The 18,242-nt window shown below is 32.4% G+C and overlaps 1 protein-coding gene across 4 annotated transcripts in view; it reads right to left on the reverse strand.

Moving 5' to 3' along the window:
• Positions 1-18,242, reverse strand: part of TFPI (tissue factor pathway inhibitor) — a 79,712-nt gene that overhangs the window by 12,957 nt on the left and 48,513 nt on the right. For 2 of the 4 annotated variants that reach the window (XM_004426716.3, XM_087435466.1), the window contains 3 exons: positions 10,353-10,391; positions 6,953-7,129; positions 5,871-5,966 (listed from right to left, as the gene is read on the reverse strand). In XM_004426716.3, the coding sequence (XP_004426773.1) occupies positions 5,871-5,966; positions 6,953-7,129; positions 10,353-10,391 (312 nt within the window). Of the gene's footprint in view, positions 1-73; positions 251-4,204; positions 5,382-5,870; positions 5,967-6,952; positions 7,130-10,352; positions 10,392-18,242 lie in introns of those variants that run through there. The other 2 variants (XM_087435468.1, XM_087435467.1) reach the window with 2 other exon arrangements.

Below are 18,242 nucleotides of genomic sequence, written 5' to 3' on the forward strand. Positions count from 1 at the left end.
AGATATATTGAGAGGAATATATTAACTTTATGCATATAAATATTAAAAGTTTATTAATTGTATGCGATCAAAGGCATCACATATACTATATAAATATTAAAGAAATGTCAAAAGCACAAATATTAACATATGCAAAAAATGCTACCTAATCCTAAAACGAACATGGATGTAAAAATGCAGAAGGCGTTCAGAAAGACTTGGTAAGTATGATCAGCATTCCTCCAACCATCATTTGTTCTTTCTTTTGTAACTGTGGATCACAAAATTAATAAAAACTGTAAGTCATCTGTCTTGCGCCTAAGACTGGGCTACACACTGGGGGAGAAGAATTCTACAAAATATATAATAAATGGTCTCTTTCATAAAAAACTTATTATCTAGTCAGTGAGGCAGAGCTAACACAACATCAAACAATGTAAGTATCAAATGAATCAAAATAGGAAGCCAGGACAAAGAGAGAGGAAGAAGGCTTCCTTATGGTGGCGAAAAGGCAGCTTAGATAAGACAAGGAAGGCCAGCGAATTTAGGTGCGAGAAACCACATAAAACATCATGTGGAATGAGAATGGATAATTTGTGTTTAGTAATAATGAAGAGTAGATAATTTGTGTTTAATGACAATGTCCATTCTGAATGGACAGAAAAATTTCATATTTAAAGGATAGTGAGACAAAAGCTAGAACAGGTAGAGGGCTAACAGATGATGCAGACCAATTGAAGCCAAGTGGATGAGACTAAATTAACACAGAGAAAGAATGTATCCATTAAGTTTAAAAAATTTTTTTAATCTAAATCAAGAGAGGTATATAAACTAGTTTGATTAAAGATAGTCTGACCCAAACATAATGGATGTATGGGAGTAGGACAGTGATGTCAAAAAGATCACATCTTATACATGTTATATACCATTCTCTCATTCTCAGTCTCTGTCTTTTCTCTCTCTCTCTGTCTCTGTCTCTCTCTACACACATATATAGATACATATACACATATCAAATGTTTTATTTGACTTATATCTTATATCTGACTATATACACTGATATATGTATATAGTATATCTGAGTTACATCTGATCTCTGTGATATCTATCATCTATCTATCTATCTATCTATCTATCTATCTATCTATCTATCTATCTATCTATCTATCTATCTATCTCTCTATCTATTCCTCCCTCCCCCTTCCCCCCATCTACCATCATGTATCTGTTGTCTACACCACCTGGTTTGCCTGAGCAGGTTTTAATTCATGCTTATTTTTTTTAGTATGCCATGTCCCAACATATATGTGATTTAGAAAAAGTTGAAATACTTTTTAAATAAAACTATTTTACATATCTGTCAAATGAAAGACCCAATTTTCTGTCTATACATATATATTTAAAATAATTTTTTAGCATCCCCCTTTTATTTCCATTAGTGTCCAGTTTGGATGACAAATGATTGTTGAGGTAATCTAAACATGAAGGATTGATAATCTGAACAAAACAAGTAAGACTGAAAATGGAGAAGACAAGAATGGAGATTTTGTTGGAAAAAACAATAGAATTTAATGACTGACTAGAAGCAGAGAAATGAACAAAGGAGATGACCAAATGCCAAAGCTGGAATAATTGAAAAAATGGTGGCAGAATTCTGAAAGTTTTGAAAGCTGGAAATGTTAAAAAAAAAAATAAAGAAAAATTATACAAATAAAGTTCTTTTGGCTTCGAAGCCCCCTAATATTTCTGCATGCCAATATTTTCAACTTGTTTCTAGTAAACACATTTAAACTAAGTTTCCATATTTGTATTAATTTAGTTCTATTGTGCATTCTCTTTTAAAGGCTAATTGTAATTTTGTGACTATGTATGTACTAATGATTTATCTGAATAATTAGAGATTTTGTAAGTGTCTGAAATATCAACTTCTCCTGCAAATGGGAACTTACAAAGAGTTGTTTTAGAGTTGAGAAACTAAGGCCTGGGAAGTTAAGTATATTGCTCTGAGTCACATGGGTAATAGTAATGAGGAACACTTACATAGCACCGAATAGGTATCAGGCACCATCCTCAGCGAGCTCTGTAGTTTGACTAATTTCACCTCACAACAAAACTCATGAGGTAAGTACTATATTATTACCATCCTCATTTTACAATGGAAAAATAAGGTTCAGAGAGGTTAAGAAGTATCTTAAGATTGCACAGCTAGTAAGTGGAAGAACTGGGATTTGAGCCCAAGTCTTCAGGCTCAGAATCTTTTCTCTCATCCACTATGTTATAGTGCCAATCACAGAAGGGAAGTCAAGAAGAACCAATTGTGATAGTCTTTCATTCTGAAGATTATGCACAGAACTGCACACATTTAGAGAGAATGCTTCAGACTTATTTCTCTCACACATGTGGTGAGAACAAACATTTATTGTAACTACATGGATATGCTCATAATTCAGCCAAACTCAAATAATTTACTCTCCCTTGTGTACAGGGACATGCTTACAAAGCATTTTATAAGAATCTCTAAAGAGATAAAGGAAGAGTAAGGCTCAATCTTTGAGATCACCGAAGTAGCCTCTTAACATTAAAATATGGAAATAAAAGGAGAAAAGCAATTGTGCATTCAGTAAGCATTCAAATATCTAGAGTCAAGAGGGCTCATTGGAAAAAAATATGTTCTCAAGCTCATTTGCTATATTGTGGTAGTTAAGAGTAAATAGCAATTAAAAAAAATTACCCAACCATTTTCTAGTAACACTGAACAAACCTTCTAAAACGTTGTTCTAGTATCATCATGAAGAGAAACATTAAAATTATATTTACATATATTTCACTTACCAATAACACAGTCTAGCTATATTTTCGGAATATTCAAATACTTCACGTAAGGATTATTATTTAATGGAAAGAATTTTAAGTGAATGCTATTCTATTTGTGTGGTGGGCATGTTGTTATTTCTGTAAACTGAATCAAAACCTTAAAGGATTTACATCTTTTCAATAGAATCTAATACCCACAGAGTATTAGTATCCACCTTACATATTTGCTAAAGCCTTGAACAACAGGTTTTCTTATTTTCTGTATTTTCTTAAATTATAATGGAACATATTAATATAATTGCAAGCAGTGACAGATATAATTAATTTTGAGCTGGAATATCAAGAATGTCTTCACAGACCTCAACAAAGCCCTTTGATGGAGTGGAGAAGGGGTCATCAGGTATAGAAAGGGTGCCTTCCTACACTCTGCCATTTGGACGGGATGGAGAAGGGATCATCTAGGTCTTAGCAGAGAGGGACAGCTGCGTTCCCACCTTCTGCAATTTGGATGGGGAGGACAAGAGATCATGAAAGTCTTAGGAATAGGGGAGGCAGAGTTTCATTGCCATCCTTTACATGTTAAGCCAGACTTTGTATCAAACTTCTCATAGTTATTGCAGCGTTATTTCATGTTTTAAATTAGGAAGGTTACAAAACAAAATAAGAAAAGAATGCTCCAAAAAAAAAAAAAAAACGAGGAAAAGTGGTCAAATTGGCTAGAGGAATTTAGATTTTGAGGCAAATATATACAAAAAAAATAGAATCGTGTTTTAGACAAATAAAGGGGACCATTGGCCCTAATTTTAAATGCATTTACTATAAAAGAATTATCCCTTAGATGTCTTCTACTTTAAATAAACATCCTCTTAATTTGTTTTCTATTAAATTCACGTTGTGAATTTTTACTGCTTCCTTAGTTAATAGTTTACTCCTATAACCATTAATTTATTTATTACACTTTTTAGTGTGCATCTACATAAAAACTTAGGATCTTTATCAGTATTTAAAACTCATTTACTTTCTCACATGGACGTTCTTTATTTCCCCCATTCTATTTTGGTAGTGTGCCTGCCAAAAATCATGAATTTTATGCTTCATAAAACTTCAAGGCAAAACCATCCTCTAACCTACTCTACTCATTTTAATGATAAATGATGGAAGATCTCTATTTGAGTAGTAGTAAAGTAGTAAAGTAACCCAAACAAAAAATATTGAAACATAATGAAAACTGATTTCACACATTTCTTTTATTTGTAGATATATTGTTGTATCACATGTATCTTTAAACCCATGAATAAGTTTATCATTCTAAACTTTGACATCTTTCACAGCAATAAGATTTAGCATACTTTTCAACATGTGATATTTAACTGGATAAAACAAAACGTCATTGCAAGGCACAAGGCTGGAAGGACACAAAGAAACAATGCAATGAAATTACTTAATTTTACAGATAAAAAATCTGTACTTATCATTATTACAAATAAAGTAGTGTTTAAAAATTAGACTCAAGTTCATCTGGATTGTATTCACCGCTCTAATTATAGGATCTAAGGGCCTCAAGGCATTCTGAAGACCATATTGTCCAACTCCCACCGAAACTTTGCATGCTCTTATGACATCTCAAGTGCTATTAGAACACTGCTTGAATGTCTACAATTTAGGGAATTTAATCCCTGAGGCACCCATTCATTTTTGAAGATCTCATATTAAAAACAAACACTGTACAGACAGAAATTTGTACTTTAGATTTCATACACTAAGCCTGATTCTTAGGTTGGGTTGAGGGAGACAAGGAAGGATGGGGATGTGGGGTGGCGGTGGGGACTGAAATGGAGAGGACTGAGGGTGAGGCATGTACAGAAACTTAATTCTCCCTTCACATGATAGTGTTTCAAATCCTGAGAGCATGTATAATGTTCCCTCTTAGATCTCACGTCTCCTTACACTTTCCAGCTCTTCTATAAACATATTTCCAGTTCTCTTTGTGACTTCTAAGGTATGGCCTTCAGGGCTGAAGCAAGTCCCACAGACATGATCAGATCAGTGTGTGACTAAGCTGGCCATGTACATCCCTCATTCTAGATGAATCATAGTCAACAGTTGCAGTACTTTAAATCCAGCTGGACAGAAGTTTTGTTTGCTTGCTGGCTTATTTGTTTGTTTGTTGTAAAGAGAGATGCTCAAAGATATTCTGATTCTGAACCCCATCTGACTCTGACACATGGCCAGGGTAGAGAATCCCTGGTTCAGACACTAGGTCTCTTTTGTCCCTCAGGTTGCAATTTTAATAGCCACAGAACTCTTTCAAGTCATGCCAAGTTTATGTTTAACACTTTCACGTGGACTGCTTCTAAGCAAAATCTTCCATTCCTGAATGAACATGTGATTTTTAAAATTTAGGTAGGAACTTACATTTATCTTGTTAACTTTCAGCTTTTTAGGTTGTTTCTAACTGCCTAGATATTTGTGGTTTCTGGTTATGTTTTTCCAATATTTTCCCAGCTCTGCATTTTTGTGAGCATATTTCTTGTATGTTTGTTTCAATTTGATAAATATGTTGACAGGGTAGATCCCAGAAAAGAGTTCTGCAGAAGTCCAAAAGAAAATTCCCTTTAGAGTAACATAACCTTTGGGGATGGTTATTCAACAAATTCCTAACCCGCCTTGTGACTAACACAGAGGACCTGCCCAATGCCGTGCTCAGCTAAGAGCACTTTAGGGTGCCCATGACACACTGCTTGCCCTTACAGTGATAGACCATCAGACTTGAGGCTGAAATTCCTAGCATTACTTTATAAGATAAATTTGGCATAGAGTTAAATATCATATGAAAATTTTCATGTGATATGTAATCAAAAGCCTACTTCAAAGCATACTTTAAAATAGATTAGGAAAATTATCACTTTTATGAGATTAAATGCCTTAAACATTTGAATCTTAGTATTTCAACACACATTATTAAATAACAAAACAGATATAATTTTTTTTAAAGCATAGTTCTAATACACACTCCACTTCTATTGTTACCATGGTAATATTTCTCTGGCAGCAATTAAAAAAAATGAGATTCTTACCCAAAAGTTTGGGAAGCTTGGTAGGCTGGGGAGTCAAGGAGTCATTATTCACAGCATTAAGCTGGGTTCTATAATCATCCACCGGGAAATCATTCACTGGAAAAAAATATAGCCAATTAAATTATGAGACATTGTCACAAGCTTATAATTGTACACATAAAGCAAAGCACAGCAGTTGTGTGAAGAAAAGAAGACTTCTAGAAATTTTATTCACATTGCTATGCTAAATTAGTAAACAGTGAATCTTTAAAAAAATATATGATGTACATATAAGATAACATTATGTATGCAATAAGATAATATTTCCTTCAGTAACTTTGTGGTTCTTGGTCAAAAAAAGCATAATAGTTAACGTTTAAGTCCCTCCTTTAATAAATTTTATGGTCAGATAAAATTGATTGATTTTAGTGGTAGGTCTCAAAGAACTATTTGCCCTCAAGTTGTTATAAACCTAAGGGATTTCAGCAGTCCTACTCTTGTGCCGAAATTATGCTACAGTGTTCTCTGGAAGAAAAATTAAATAATATAACCTAAAAAAAAAAGTCAGATCTATGGAAACAATTTCCACTATAGTTAGACTTCTTAAATCTCTGTGCTTTTTACAAAAAAATTTAGGGGCCAGCCCCGTGGCTTAGCAGTTAAGTGCGTGTGCTCCACTACTAGTGGCTCAGGTTCGGATCCCAGGCCCACACCGATGCACTGCTTCTCCGGCCATGCTGAGATGGCGTCCCACATACAGCAACTAGAAGGATGTGCAACTATGACATACATGTATCTACTGGGTCTTTGGGGAGACAAAGGGAAAAAAAGGAGGAGGATTGGCAATAGATGTTAGTTCAGGGCCAGTCTTCCTCAGCAAAAAGAGGAGGATTGACATGGATGTTAGCTCAGGGCTGATCTTCCTCACACACACACAAAAAAATTTAACATAGTGACTAATTTCCATTGTATTTAGTGAATACAAATGTATCTTCATTTCTATGGCTGAAACAAAATCTGGGTAAACCTGAACATCCTCTCAGATACCTTATTTTTAAAAGACTGGCTATCAATGAATAAGATGAGATGAGAAATAAACGTACATGTATCCTCACAGGTGCTCTTGCATTCTTCCAGTGATTCAAAGTTGTTTAGATTGCCAAGGCACCCCCCATACTTGAAACGTTCACACTGCTTTGACTGATTGTTATAGAAATACCTAGTAATATAACCTCGGCAGATTCCAGCATCTTCTTCCAAAAAGCAGAAATCTGGCTTTTCTAGAAATGATAAAAATGTCAGAAAGCAATAATCTTATTTGTGAATAATTTAATTATTTTAATTAAGTGTATAAATAACTGGTTAAGTTGAAGTTATTTATGGGTCAAACATGAAGAGTTAAAAATAAGAGATAAAAATATGACTTTATCCACAACTATATAATATTAAAATTATCTACTATATCTACTGTGACAAATAGAAGATGCAACTATTGTCACATATTGTTGCTACTGGAATTTCAAGTTTTAAATTTCTCATAGTAAATTAATAGGGCATTAACTATCAACTATTTCATGAATTGAGAGAATAAAAGATATTGGGTAACTTTACACTTGGTTTGGAAGTACAAAATATTATGGCAAAAATTTGGTTTATTTTTATTAAGTTCATGGGCATCAATATTTAGGAAAGATCAATGAATATTTTGTATTTTTTACGTGTGGGGTCTCATTAGGGAAAGAAGTGTAATATATTGCTTCACTAAGAATGGTTTCAAAAAATAATTGGAGAAGAAACTTTAAAGGGTATGGAAGCTTTCATGACTATTTTTAGAAGTTCCTGAATTTTTATGGTGGAATTAATATCTGTATTACGTATCACATCCTCCACCACTATATCTCTTATTTTTCTTTTTCCAGTCATTGGAATGACTCCAACAGTGCAGAGGCAGAAAGGAAATACATGTTCAGGGATTGGAGAAACTTTTGAAAAAGTCTAATACCCATTCTTTGATAGTGCTCCAAACCAGGCTAAACACAGCTGTCACAAAAGTTGTGGAACTGTGATCTACATTACAAGCTTTGTCTACAGGCATACTCTGTAAAGAGAATTGAATTTATTTTCAAAATTATTATGATCACAAGACATATTGGGCTTGAATTTCTTAGGTCAAAGTTTCAAAGCTTCAACTATATTTCTATAGTGGCAAAAATGAGCTGTAATATCCTTTTACATTTTAAAGCAACTTGCTCTTTCATGTCAGGGAAGCAATACTCATGAGGGTTTTATTGCAAAAAGAGCACGTTAATAATTTCTGCAACAGTTGTAGATCTTCAGAAAAACCAATCTCCTATAAAAAATTCTTTTATTAAATAAAACATCCTATTTTAATATAATGTAAAATATCTACTTTCTATAAGTACTCAAAGTACCAATTTGAAAGTTATTTTGCTTATTGTTTATTGCCTCCTGTTTCTCAAAGTGAATGTTCCTATTTTACCAGAGTAACAATTTGTAACAAAGTTTAATATATGGGACAAGAAAACAATTCTTTAAATTTTTATACACTTTTTTAAGGAAAAAGGAAAAATACATCCTATTACTACCATTTTGATTTGTTTTAGTCTTAGTTGTACTTCTTATGAAACTTTAAATCATCTTAACAAATAATATAAGAATTCTATGTTTAACAAAAGGGAGTAGGTAAAAAATATTGCATATAAAGAACAGAAAACGGTAACAAGTTATGCTGAAAAGTATAATTAAGAAACTATACAACTGGAAGTTGCTATTATTTATACCAGGCCCATTCTAGGACATAAATTTATTTTAGGACAAAGTCGAACGGTCACACTTGTAAAATAGTTCTGCTTAGGCCTAACAGTTTAAAATACAGTTACAAATCAATAAATTCATGCCTCGTATTCCTCAGATAAATAAAGTAACATTCGTATGGAATCTGCATGCAACATCTTTGCTCTAAATTGATGCTCAGTTAAAAGTGAGTAACACAAAATGCAGACTTTAAGCTATATACCAACTTCTACAAGGCACAGGATTTTCACTACTATCTTTCCTTTGAGGCTGCATACTTGGCAATTGTCTCAAACCAAACTTTCTTTCGAAGGGGTTGTAAAGAATTCCATTGTCTATAACTGCTCCAATGCTGATGCTAGGAAGCATATCACAAAGTTAATTTCAAACTGATGTGCTTAGAGGTCTTTATTATGCATTTGTTTTAGCATCTGGACATTTTTTAACACTCATGTGAATGGTATTGATAGCTTTATTCTCTAACTTTCATGTATAATATCAATTAAGAATGATTGAATTCTGAATCATTAAATATACATTATACAGCATAATTTTATAGTAAATTTTACCTGCATATAATTTTTTCCTAATTCTACATTTTTGAAAAGAATATGCTAACATTTAAATAATGATATTTCCTTTCGCAAAGATATCTTTTACTTGGTACAAAACACGCTATTTATAAATATGCTGTATTCTTTGATATTACAGATAATGTGAGTTTTATTTAATTGCAATGTTGAACATCTTTGTTAAGATTAATTCAATATTTATAGGAAGCTATTTTAAAACTTGTAAATAAATACATTCACTTATGTACACACTTTGCTGCTGCATTTATTTTATAAATTTTGATTCAAATTCTGAACAATAAATTGTCTTAAGCTTATCAGTGAGTCACAGAAATTTTCAACTCTTTCCCACATAATTAAATCAAATTCAGTGAAATTTAAGTACACTTTGAACTTTGTATCTCTTTCATGTCCTGAGTTACATAATTTGATCTCTTTATTCAATATTTTGTCATTCAAATATAAATGCCATAAATGGTAATTGGGCCCGATCAGTTTCTAGACCTTTATTAAAAGGAGCGTGGCTTTCTTGATCTATTGATAACATTTTTTTCTTGTGCTGATATAATGTATTCACCAAAAAGTAATTACTTTAAGTTAAAAACAATAAATAAAATAATTTAAATCACAAAAAATGTGCACACACACTAAATAATGTTGGAAAAGACAGTTATTTATCATTAAATATCTCCACTACTTTTGCATATAGACTGTTGACAACTTAAAGACACATATCCCTTTAGGGGAATGATGGATGAAATTTGCTAGAGCCACATAATGCTGAGATTATCAAGGGATTAGAGATCTGAGAACTAAAGTAAGACTAGCAACATCTAAATCGCTATTTGAGAGATGTTAAAAGAGCAGGTGTGTGGCTCTGGAGTATGACTGATCTAATACTAAATATCATGCTGCGTTAGACTGAGAGTAAATATGTTGTTTGAAGCCTTCCCCACCAAATATCATGTATGTTATTTCCAATTTTTCAGTATATCCACTGAAGCAAAACACCATTTCAAAGATCACATGGATTTATGATGAACCCCGTATCAGAGAAACCTAAGAGTTGAATTTCCTTACATAAATTCTACTAATTAGCACACAAATGAATGTTCACCTTTTCGCAACTCGGTCCTTCTAGTCTTCTTTGGATAAACTGAAAGGAAAACAATACATGTGTATCAATTACCACAATTTATAGTACAATATTATGAGTTTCAACTTAAACTAGGATGCTGTATTCATTACCATTAAAATTATTCTTATACAGAATGTCAATAAATAAATTTCTTTTCATTTTTTCTAAAGATTAAAGTATTTTAACATAATACCTTCTCAAAAAACATGTTAAAAGTTTCTAACACATTTACAAAAATAAGAATTCATGGTGAACTCAGTTTGCTGTTCAAAACATCTGAGATTAAGATAGTTATTTATTAAAATAATGTAAAATATGAAAGTAATTCAAACAGCCTACTTTGCATATAAAACAATTTCTATAGAAGATTGGGAGTAGGGGTGGAAGAAACCAGAAGTATCTCCTTCCCTGATTCCTTCCCTGCCTCATTCTCAACCCAATTATAATTTCATTATTATTTCCAAGTACAGAGGAGAAATGAAGCAAAAGTTATCTGGGACATATTTTTTGATTTAACCTCATAGAATTAATGGAATTACTCCACTCAAGGACTAGAATGCTTCTTGTCTTTGACTCATTATATTTCAAGAATGGATTCTAAGTTCTAATTTAAATGATAGATAATGAATTTCAGATTGATATACATGAAATTTTATTTGTTCATGTAAACATTAGGAAAGCTGAGTGATATTTGTTTTGTTTTATAATCATTTGTTTTACAGAGAAAATCTTTGTTCAAGGCAGCTTATAATTAGTTAACTACTTGTGTGGTGAGAGAGAGGAGAGAGGGAGAGAGCATTTTGGAGAGTAAAACGTCCATGAAAGAGAAAGTAAGGGGGCCTATCTCCTTTTTGAGTTTTACTATGTTTTATTCAATAGTGTTTTAAAAAAGAAATATATATGATATACATTAAAGAGTTATACATAATTCTAATTGTATTTTAAATATTAAATAAAACATAGTTTTTTTGCATTGTAAATAACAAACCCTCAATTGATGTTTTTTAATTAGATAGTGGATCATCGTAATAAGCTTACATTAAAATATTTTAATGTAAAACTAATGTTACAGTTTTAATTTATGAGGGCAAGGAAAGAGTATAACATATAAACAGTACATAAGACTAGAGTACTAAATAATAATTTTTATTCTGTTTTGCCTACTGACAACAGCCATATGATGGGAACATAGAAATGCTTGATTTCAATGTTATGCAATATTAATAGCGATAACTATTTGGTTTGTTTCTGGTTTCATTCCAAGTCAGATTAATTTGGCTGGTATAAACATGAACTAACTCAAATAATGTGTTTTAGCACTTTGAAATTTTAACCGTATTTATATTACTAATGATTATCTTTGAGGATTCCGAAAATAACAACCGTGGACACCCAATTTAATGGATTTTTATGCCAATTACAGTCTAAAAAAATAGAGAGAGAAGAATAGAGAGAAGAGAGAGAATTATCCAAATTCTCATATTTTCCTAGACTTACATAGAACATAATGTTTATTAATGATGTCTTAAGGAGAAATGAGAGTATGTTTTACTAATTCCCATTGTAGTAATTCCTCGAACTCCAACTTATATGAATTCATATTTTAAACATCTTACTATGAATATTAAAATGTAATATCCAACAAATTGTCATAATTATCTGATACTTTTTATTAATTGTAATGGTTTTTTTCCTCCATTCTTCATCTTTTTCTCTTCTGTTGGAGAAGAGGAGGGTAAAATCTGAACGCTAACTTTTAATATTTATTTGTTGAAGTCAGCATAGAAAATCTATAGGAAGAAGACTCTTGTTACCAAATAGGTATTCATACTTCCAAACAAATAAAACATGAAATGACAAAGTTAAAAATAAAGAGAATGGAAAAAGTATTTACATGATCTTTAATACCCTGTGGAGAAAATTCCTACGAAAAGCCACAAGTCACAGTTAGCCCAACCAATAAAATAGTAATTAATCTAAACAGCATACTTTCTAGAGCCTTTAAAGATGTTTCAGGAATTGGTGCTCCATGAAATTAAATGCAACACGTTTAACCTTGCTGTAGAATCTGCTTGTCTAGAAAGCTAAGTGGAAATTTGATCTCTTTCATCTAATTCTTTAATTTCCCACACTACATTATACCTATTTTTCAAAAAATAATAATCAAAGACAATGTTGTTGTTTAGGCTACAAAAAAAAAGCAACTAAACCAAAAGACAAATATTTTGAAAGCCATGTGTCTAGAGGTCATTTTAAAAACTATATCTTTAAAATTTGTTAACTTTTTTTAACATGCCTCTATTATTATAGAGGTAAGTACTCCAAAGAAAATTATACATAGTTGGAAACAATTAACAGAACAACTTTATATGCAAAACGACAGCTCAGCATACTTATCAAACTAAACACATTCACAGTTTCTTTTCTCTGAAATATTTGGCTTGCCTTTATTCTTAGGCATGGTAGTTTACAAGCTATAGTTCTCATTGGTCTTCCCAAAGAAAACAAAACTTCAGCTTCCGAGCCTTAATATGTAAGATATAAATCATATTTTGATTTTTTGTTCCCTATACTCATACCATCTTCCCTTTATCACTTAGAAAATGATATGAATTTCTATAATGAGACAATTTATATAATTCTGTCAACAAATGCTGCTTAAATAAGTAGCACATATATTAAACAAAAACCAACAAAAATTTCTTGAAAGAATCACATGGCCCTTGGTTAACTGTAAAATAATTAGATTCTTAGCATAGAGAGAACCGTTTTTGAGAGACTTCCATAATATTCACATCTTATCATGGCAACTAAGCAGTATTTTTTACAAATGAATAAAAATGTAAACTACTTCTAGCATAATGAAAAAAATATATATAATTTAGTGGATAGAGACATTAGCAGTTGTGACAGGATAAAATAACAACACGTTGATGTCGTGATATTCTAATGTTTCCGAGTCCTTTCAAACCTACAGTCCACATTATTTACTTGAAAGGATCTTTCCCTTGAGCAAGTAGTATAAGCATTAGTTTAAATAACATGAATGATTTTGGTCTATGCGGTCATCACACCTTCAACGTGCACACGAAGGAATTGAGCTTCAGAGAGTAACAAGTGACAGTCAGGACTGAAACAAAACAAAGTTTTTATCAAGTTTATTATTTTTTTCTTTATTAAATTGTTTTTCTTTCTTTCTTTTTTTTTTTTTTTTTGGTGAGGAAGATCAACCCTGAGCTAACATCCAATGCCAATCTTCCTCTTTTTTTTTTCTTTTTGCTGAGGAAGATTGGCCCTGAGCTAACATCTGTGCTCATCTTCCTCTACTTTATATGGGACGCCGCCACAGCATGGCTTGACAAGCAGTGTGTCGGTGCGCGCCCAGGATCCAAACATGTGAACCCCGGGCCACCAAAGCAGAGTGCATGCACTTAACCACTATGCCACCTGGCCAGCCCTAAATTGTTTTTCTAATTATAAAAATAGTATGTCTATCTTTATAGGAAATCAATTAACTATGGTTGTGTGGTCTATTTCTAGACTATTTATTCTGTTCCATTGATTTCCATCTATCCTTACACCCATATCTTTCTGTTCAATTTTGGCAGCTCTAACTGAACACTTGAAATCAGACAGTGTCAAGTCCTTTAAATCTGCTCTTTTATTCAGCATTGTTTAGCCATCTACGGCTTTTGTATTGCATATTAATTTTAGAGTTGACTAATTAATTAATATAAAAGCAGAATGGAATTTGATTGGTAGAGGGTAGAATTTCCTGATCTATTTGGGGAGAATTTACATCTTAACAACAATATCTTTCAATCTATTAATATGTTTTATATCTTTATTTTTTATGTGATTGGGTTGTCTCTGAATAAAAACAGTTATGTTTACTTTCCAACTATGTGAACTCCCCCTTTATTTTTTACCTTAATGCACCAGCTGGGACCTCCATTACAAGATCTAAAAGAAGTGGTGAGTGAACATCCTTTATATTATTTCCAATCTTAGGAGGAAAGCATTTATTCTTTCACTATCATGTATGACGTTGACTGATGATTTTTAATAGATGTCCTTTATCACGTTGAGGATATTTTTATTATGAATTGCCAATTAATTTTGTTAGTTGCTTTTTCCATATTTTTTGAGATGTTCATATGTTTCTTCTCCTTTGATGAATATAGAGATTAAATTTTGAATATTTACCCAATCTTGCATGCCTCCATAAACCACACTTGGTCATAATGTATTATCTGTTCATATTGTCCTGAATTTGATTTGCTATTATTTTGTTAAGATTTTTTGTGACTATATTCGTGAGAGAAATTGGGTCTGTAGTTTTATTAATTGTCTTTATATGGTGTGATATGAAGGTAATGCTGATTTCATATTATAAATTGGGAAGTGCTCCCTCCTTTTCTATTTTCTGAAAGAATTTCTATTGAGTTTAAGTTATTTCTATCTCAAATGTTTGATAGAATTCACCAATTAAGTCATCCAGGCCTGGAGTTTTCTTTGTTGGAAGTTTTTTATTTGCAAATTTAATTTATTTAGTATAGAGAGAGCTATTCAGATTTTCTATTATTTTTCCTTGTAATAGTTTGGATAATGTTTGTCTTTCACGGAATTGTCTGTTTTATCCAAGTTGTTAAATGTACTGGCACCAATTTGTTTGTAATATTCCCTTATCATCTTTTCAATGTCTGTAGGATCTGTATCTATGCTTTCACCCTGATATTGGCTGTTTCTGTTTTTTCTCTCTCTCTCTTTCATCTAGCTAGAGTTTCATCACTTTTATTGATATTTTCAAAGAACCACTGTATAGTTTCATTGATTTTCTCTATTGTTTGTCCATTTTCTATGTCATTAATTTCTGCTTATCTTTCTTATTTCCTTCCTTTGCTTATTATGGGTTTAATTTACTCTTCTAGTCCCAGTTCCTTGAGGATTACTCTTAAAAATGCATCTTAAACTTTTCATTTTTCTAGTAAAATATTTATAGCTGGCGATTTCTCTCTAAGCACCACTTTAGCTGCATCCCACAGATTTTTCACCTTGTGTTTTTGTCATCATTCAGCTCACACTATTTTCCATATTCCAAATATTTGGGGTTTATAAGGTATTTTTCTACCATTGATTTTTAATTTCACTCCTTTTTTGTCAGAGAAATACTTTGTATGATCGCGATACTTTTAAATTTTCTTAAGAAAATTTGGTCCTGCATATGGTCTGTCTTGGTGACTGTTTTATGTGCACTCAGGATAAAGGTATGTATCCTGCTGTTGTTGAGGAGAGTGTTCTATAAATGTCAATTATGTGAAGTTGGTAGATAGTGTTGTTCAAGTCTTCTATATCCATACTGATTTTCTGTTTAATTGTTCTATTAATTAATGACAAATGTATGTTGAGATATCTAAACTGAACTGAGGAACTATTTTCTCTTCCACTTCTGTCAATTTTTTTCTTTGAAAAATTTGAAGTTCTGTAATTGAGGCATATACGTAGGCACTGCGGATTGTTATGTCTTTTTGATTAATTGGCCCTCATCCTTATATCTTCCCTTTCTCCTGCTGATATTTCTTGTTCTATAGTCTACTTTTACTAATCATTCTTATGATTAGTGCTTGCATGCTATCTTTTTCTATTCTTTCACTTTTAACCTAAATATTACATGTAGTTCTTGATGTGCCTTGTGTATTAAGTCTAATATCTGCCTTTTAATTGGAGTTATTACACCATTAAATGTTAATGTAATTGTCATTATGGTTGAGTATAAATCCCTAGCTATTTGTTTTCTACTTTTCATCTGTTTTTTGTGCCTGTTTCCCTCTTTCCCTGTCTTTAGGATTAATTGAGTATTTTAATGACAATTGTATCTTCACTACTGGCCTATTTGCTATATCTCCTTGTTTTATTTTTTAGTGGTTATTCTAGGGTTTTTAATACATATCTCTAATTCATGACAATTTGGCTTCCAGTAATTTACACCATGTTCGCCGATAGTGTTGGAACCTTACAGCAGTAATCTCATATTTTCTCCCTCCTTTCTTGCGTGCTGTAGAACTTAAATTCTTAAATATTACTCACAATGCAGGTCTGTTAGCAACAGATTTTCTCAGATATTGTTGATCTGAAAAAGTGTTTATTTTATCTCCATTTTAAGAGTATTTTAATAGATCTAGATTACTAATTGGCAGTTATTTTTTCTTCCTTCAGCTCTTTAAATAAGTTGTTTTATTTTCCTCTCTTGTGAATTGTCTCTTGATGAGAAATTTGTGATTTTTTTGATCTTTATTCCCTTATACCTAATATATCATTATTCTAGCTCTTTTTAAGATTTACTTTTTATCCCTTATTTTCAGCAATTTGATTATTATATTTATTTGTGTTGTCGTCTTTTTCTTTGTTTATTCTTTTTAGAATTTGTCAAGGCTCTTGGTTCTACAAGTTACAGTTTTCATCAAATGTGGATTATTCTTTGCCATTATTCACATATTTCTTCTGCCTCTACCCCCAGGACTTCAATTACACATTATGATAACTCCTTGATATTGTGTTATGGGTTATTGGGCTATATTCTTTTTTGTTTGCTTCTTTAGTCTTTTTTTTCCCCACTGTGCTTCATTTTCAAACAGTTTCCATTGCTCTGTCTTTAAGTTTACTGACCTTTTCTTCTATAATGTCTAATCTGCTCTTAAGTTCATCTGGTGAGTTTCTTATTTTATATATTGTGTTTTTCAGGTTTAGAATTTCCATTTAGTTGTCTTTTATATCTTACATGTTTCTCCTTATTATGTTCATGCTTTCTTTAAATCCTTTAGCATATTTATAATAACTATTTTAAAGTCTTTGTCTGCTAATTCCATTACCTGTCATTTCTCTGTTTCAATTGAGTAATTTTTCTTCTAATCATGGATCCCAATTTGCTTCTTCTTTGAATGTTTAGTATTTTGGGGGGGATTATGGATATTTTTTTTTTTTTTTTTTTTTTTTTTTTGCCCCCAAAGCCCCAGTAGATAGTTGTATGTCATAGCTGCACACCCTTCTAGTTGCTGTATGTGGGACTCGGCCTCAGGATGGACAGAGAAGTGGTGTCTCAATGCGCACCCGGGATCCGAACCCAGGCCGCCAGCATCGCAGCGCACGCACTTAACCACCAAGCCACAGGGCCGGCCCAGGATATTTTTTAATATCATGCTGTTGGCTGCTGGATTTTATTATTTTCCTTTAAAGAATGTTGAAGCGCCTTTTGGCAGGTAGTTAAGTCACTTGTGGGTCAGCTGGATGTTTTAAGGTTTGCTTTAAGCTTCATTACGGCAAGTCTAAAGAAGGCTTTATGCTAGGTCTAATTTAGTCCTAGTACTAAATTAAATGCTAAATTTCTCTCGTTGTGTGGGAGCTGTGGGAATTGTTCCGCTTACAAATCCTTATAACTATTTTCTCAAACTCACAAAATTTCACCAAATGCATGCAGTTTTATTATTCAGTGACAAACTCAAAGGGACCCTTATCCAGATTTTTGAGCTTTTTCTCTACATATGTACATTCTTTCTCACATATTGTCCTCCCAAATCCAGCCACCTCACTCTCCCAATCTCCAATCTCGATGTCCTTACCAGGAAGACCACCATGGCTATGCTTGGCTCCCCTTCCATAACTGTGGTCCAGAAGTGCCTTCATGTGGAAAGCTGGGGAGATTGGATGTCTCACCTCACGTGTTTTCCTTCTCTCAGAGATCACTATCCTGCACTGCCTTTTGATCAATGTCTGCAAACAGTTACTTCATATATTTTGTCCAGTTTTTTAGTAATTTATATTAGGAGAGGAAGTTCAGTTCTAGTTACTCCATGATAGCTGAAGATGGAATTT

The sequence above is a fragment of the Ceratotherium simum genome, chromosome 9, assembly GCF_057802395.1.
Source record: "Ceratotherium simum simum isolate JZ-2026a chromosome 9, ASM5780239v1, whole genome shotgun sequence".
In the NCBI taxonomy this organism is placed as follows: Eukaryota; Metazoa; Chordata; class Mammalia; order Perissodactyla; family Rhinocerotidae; genus Ceratotherium; species Ceratotherium simum.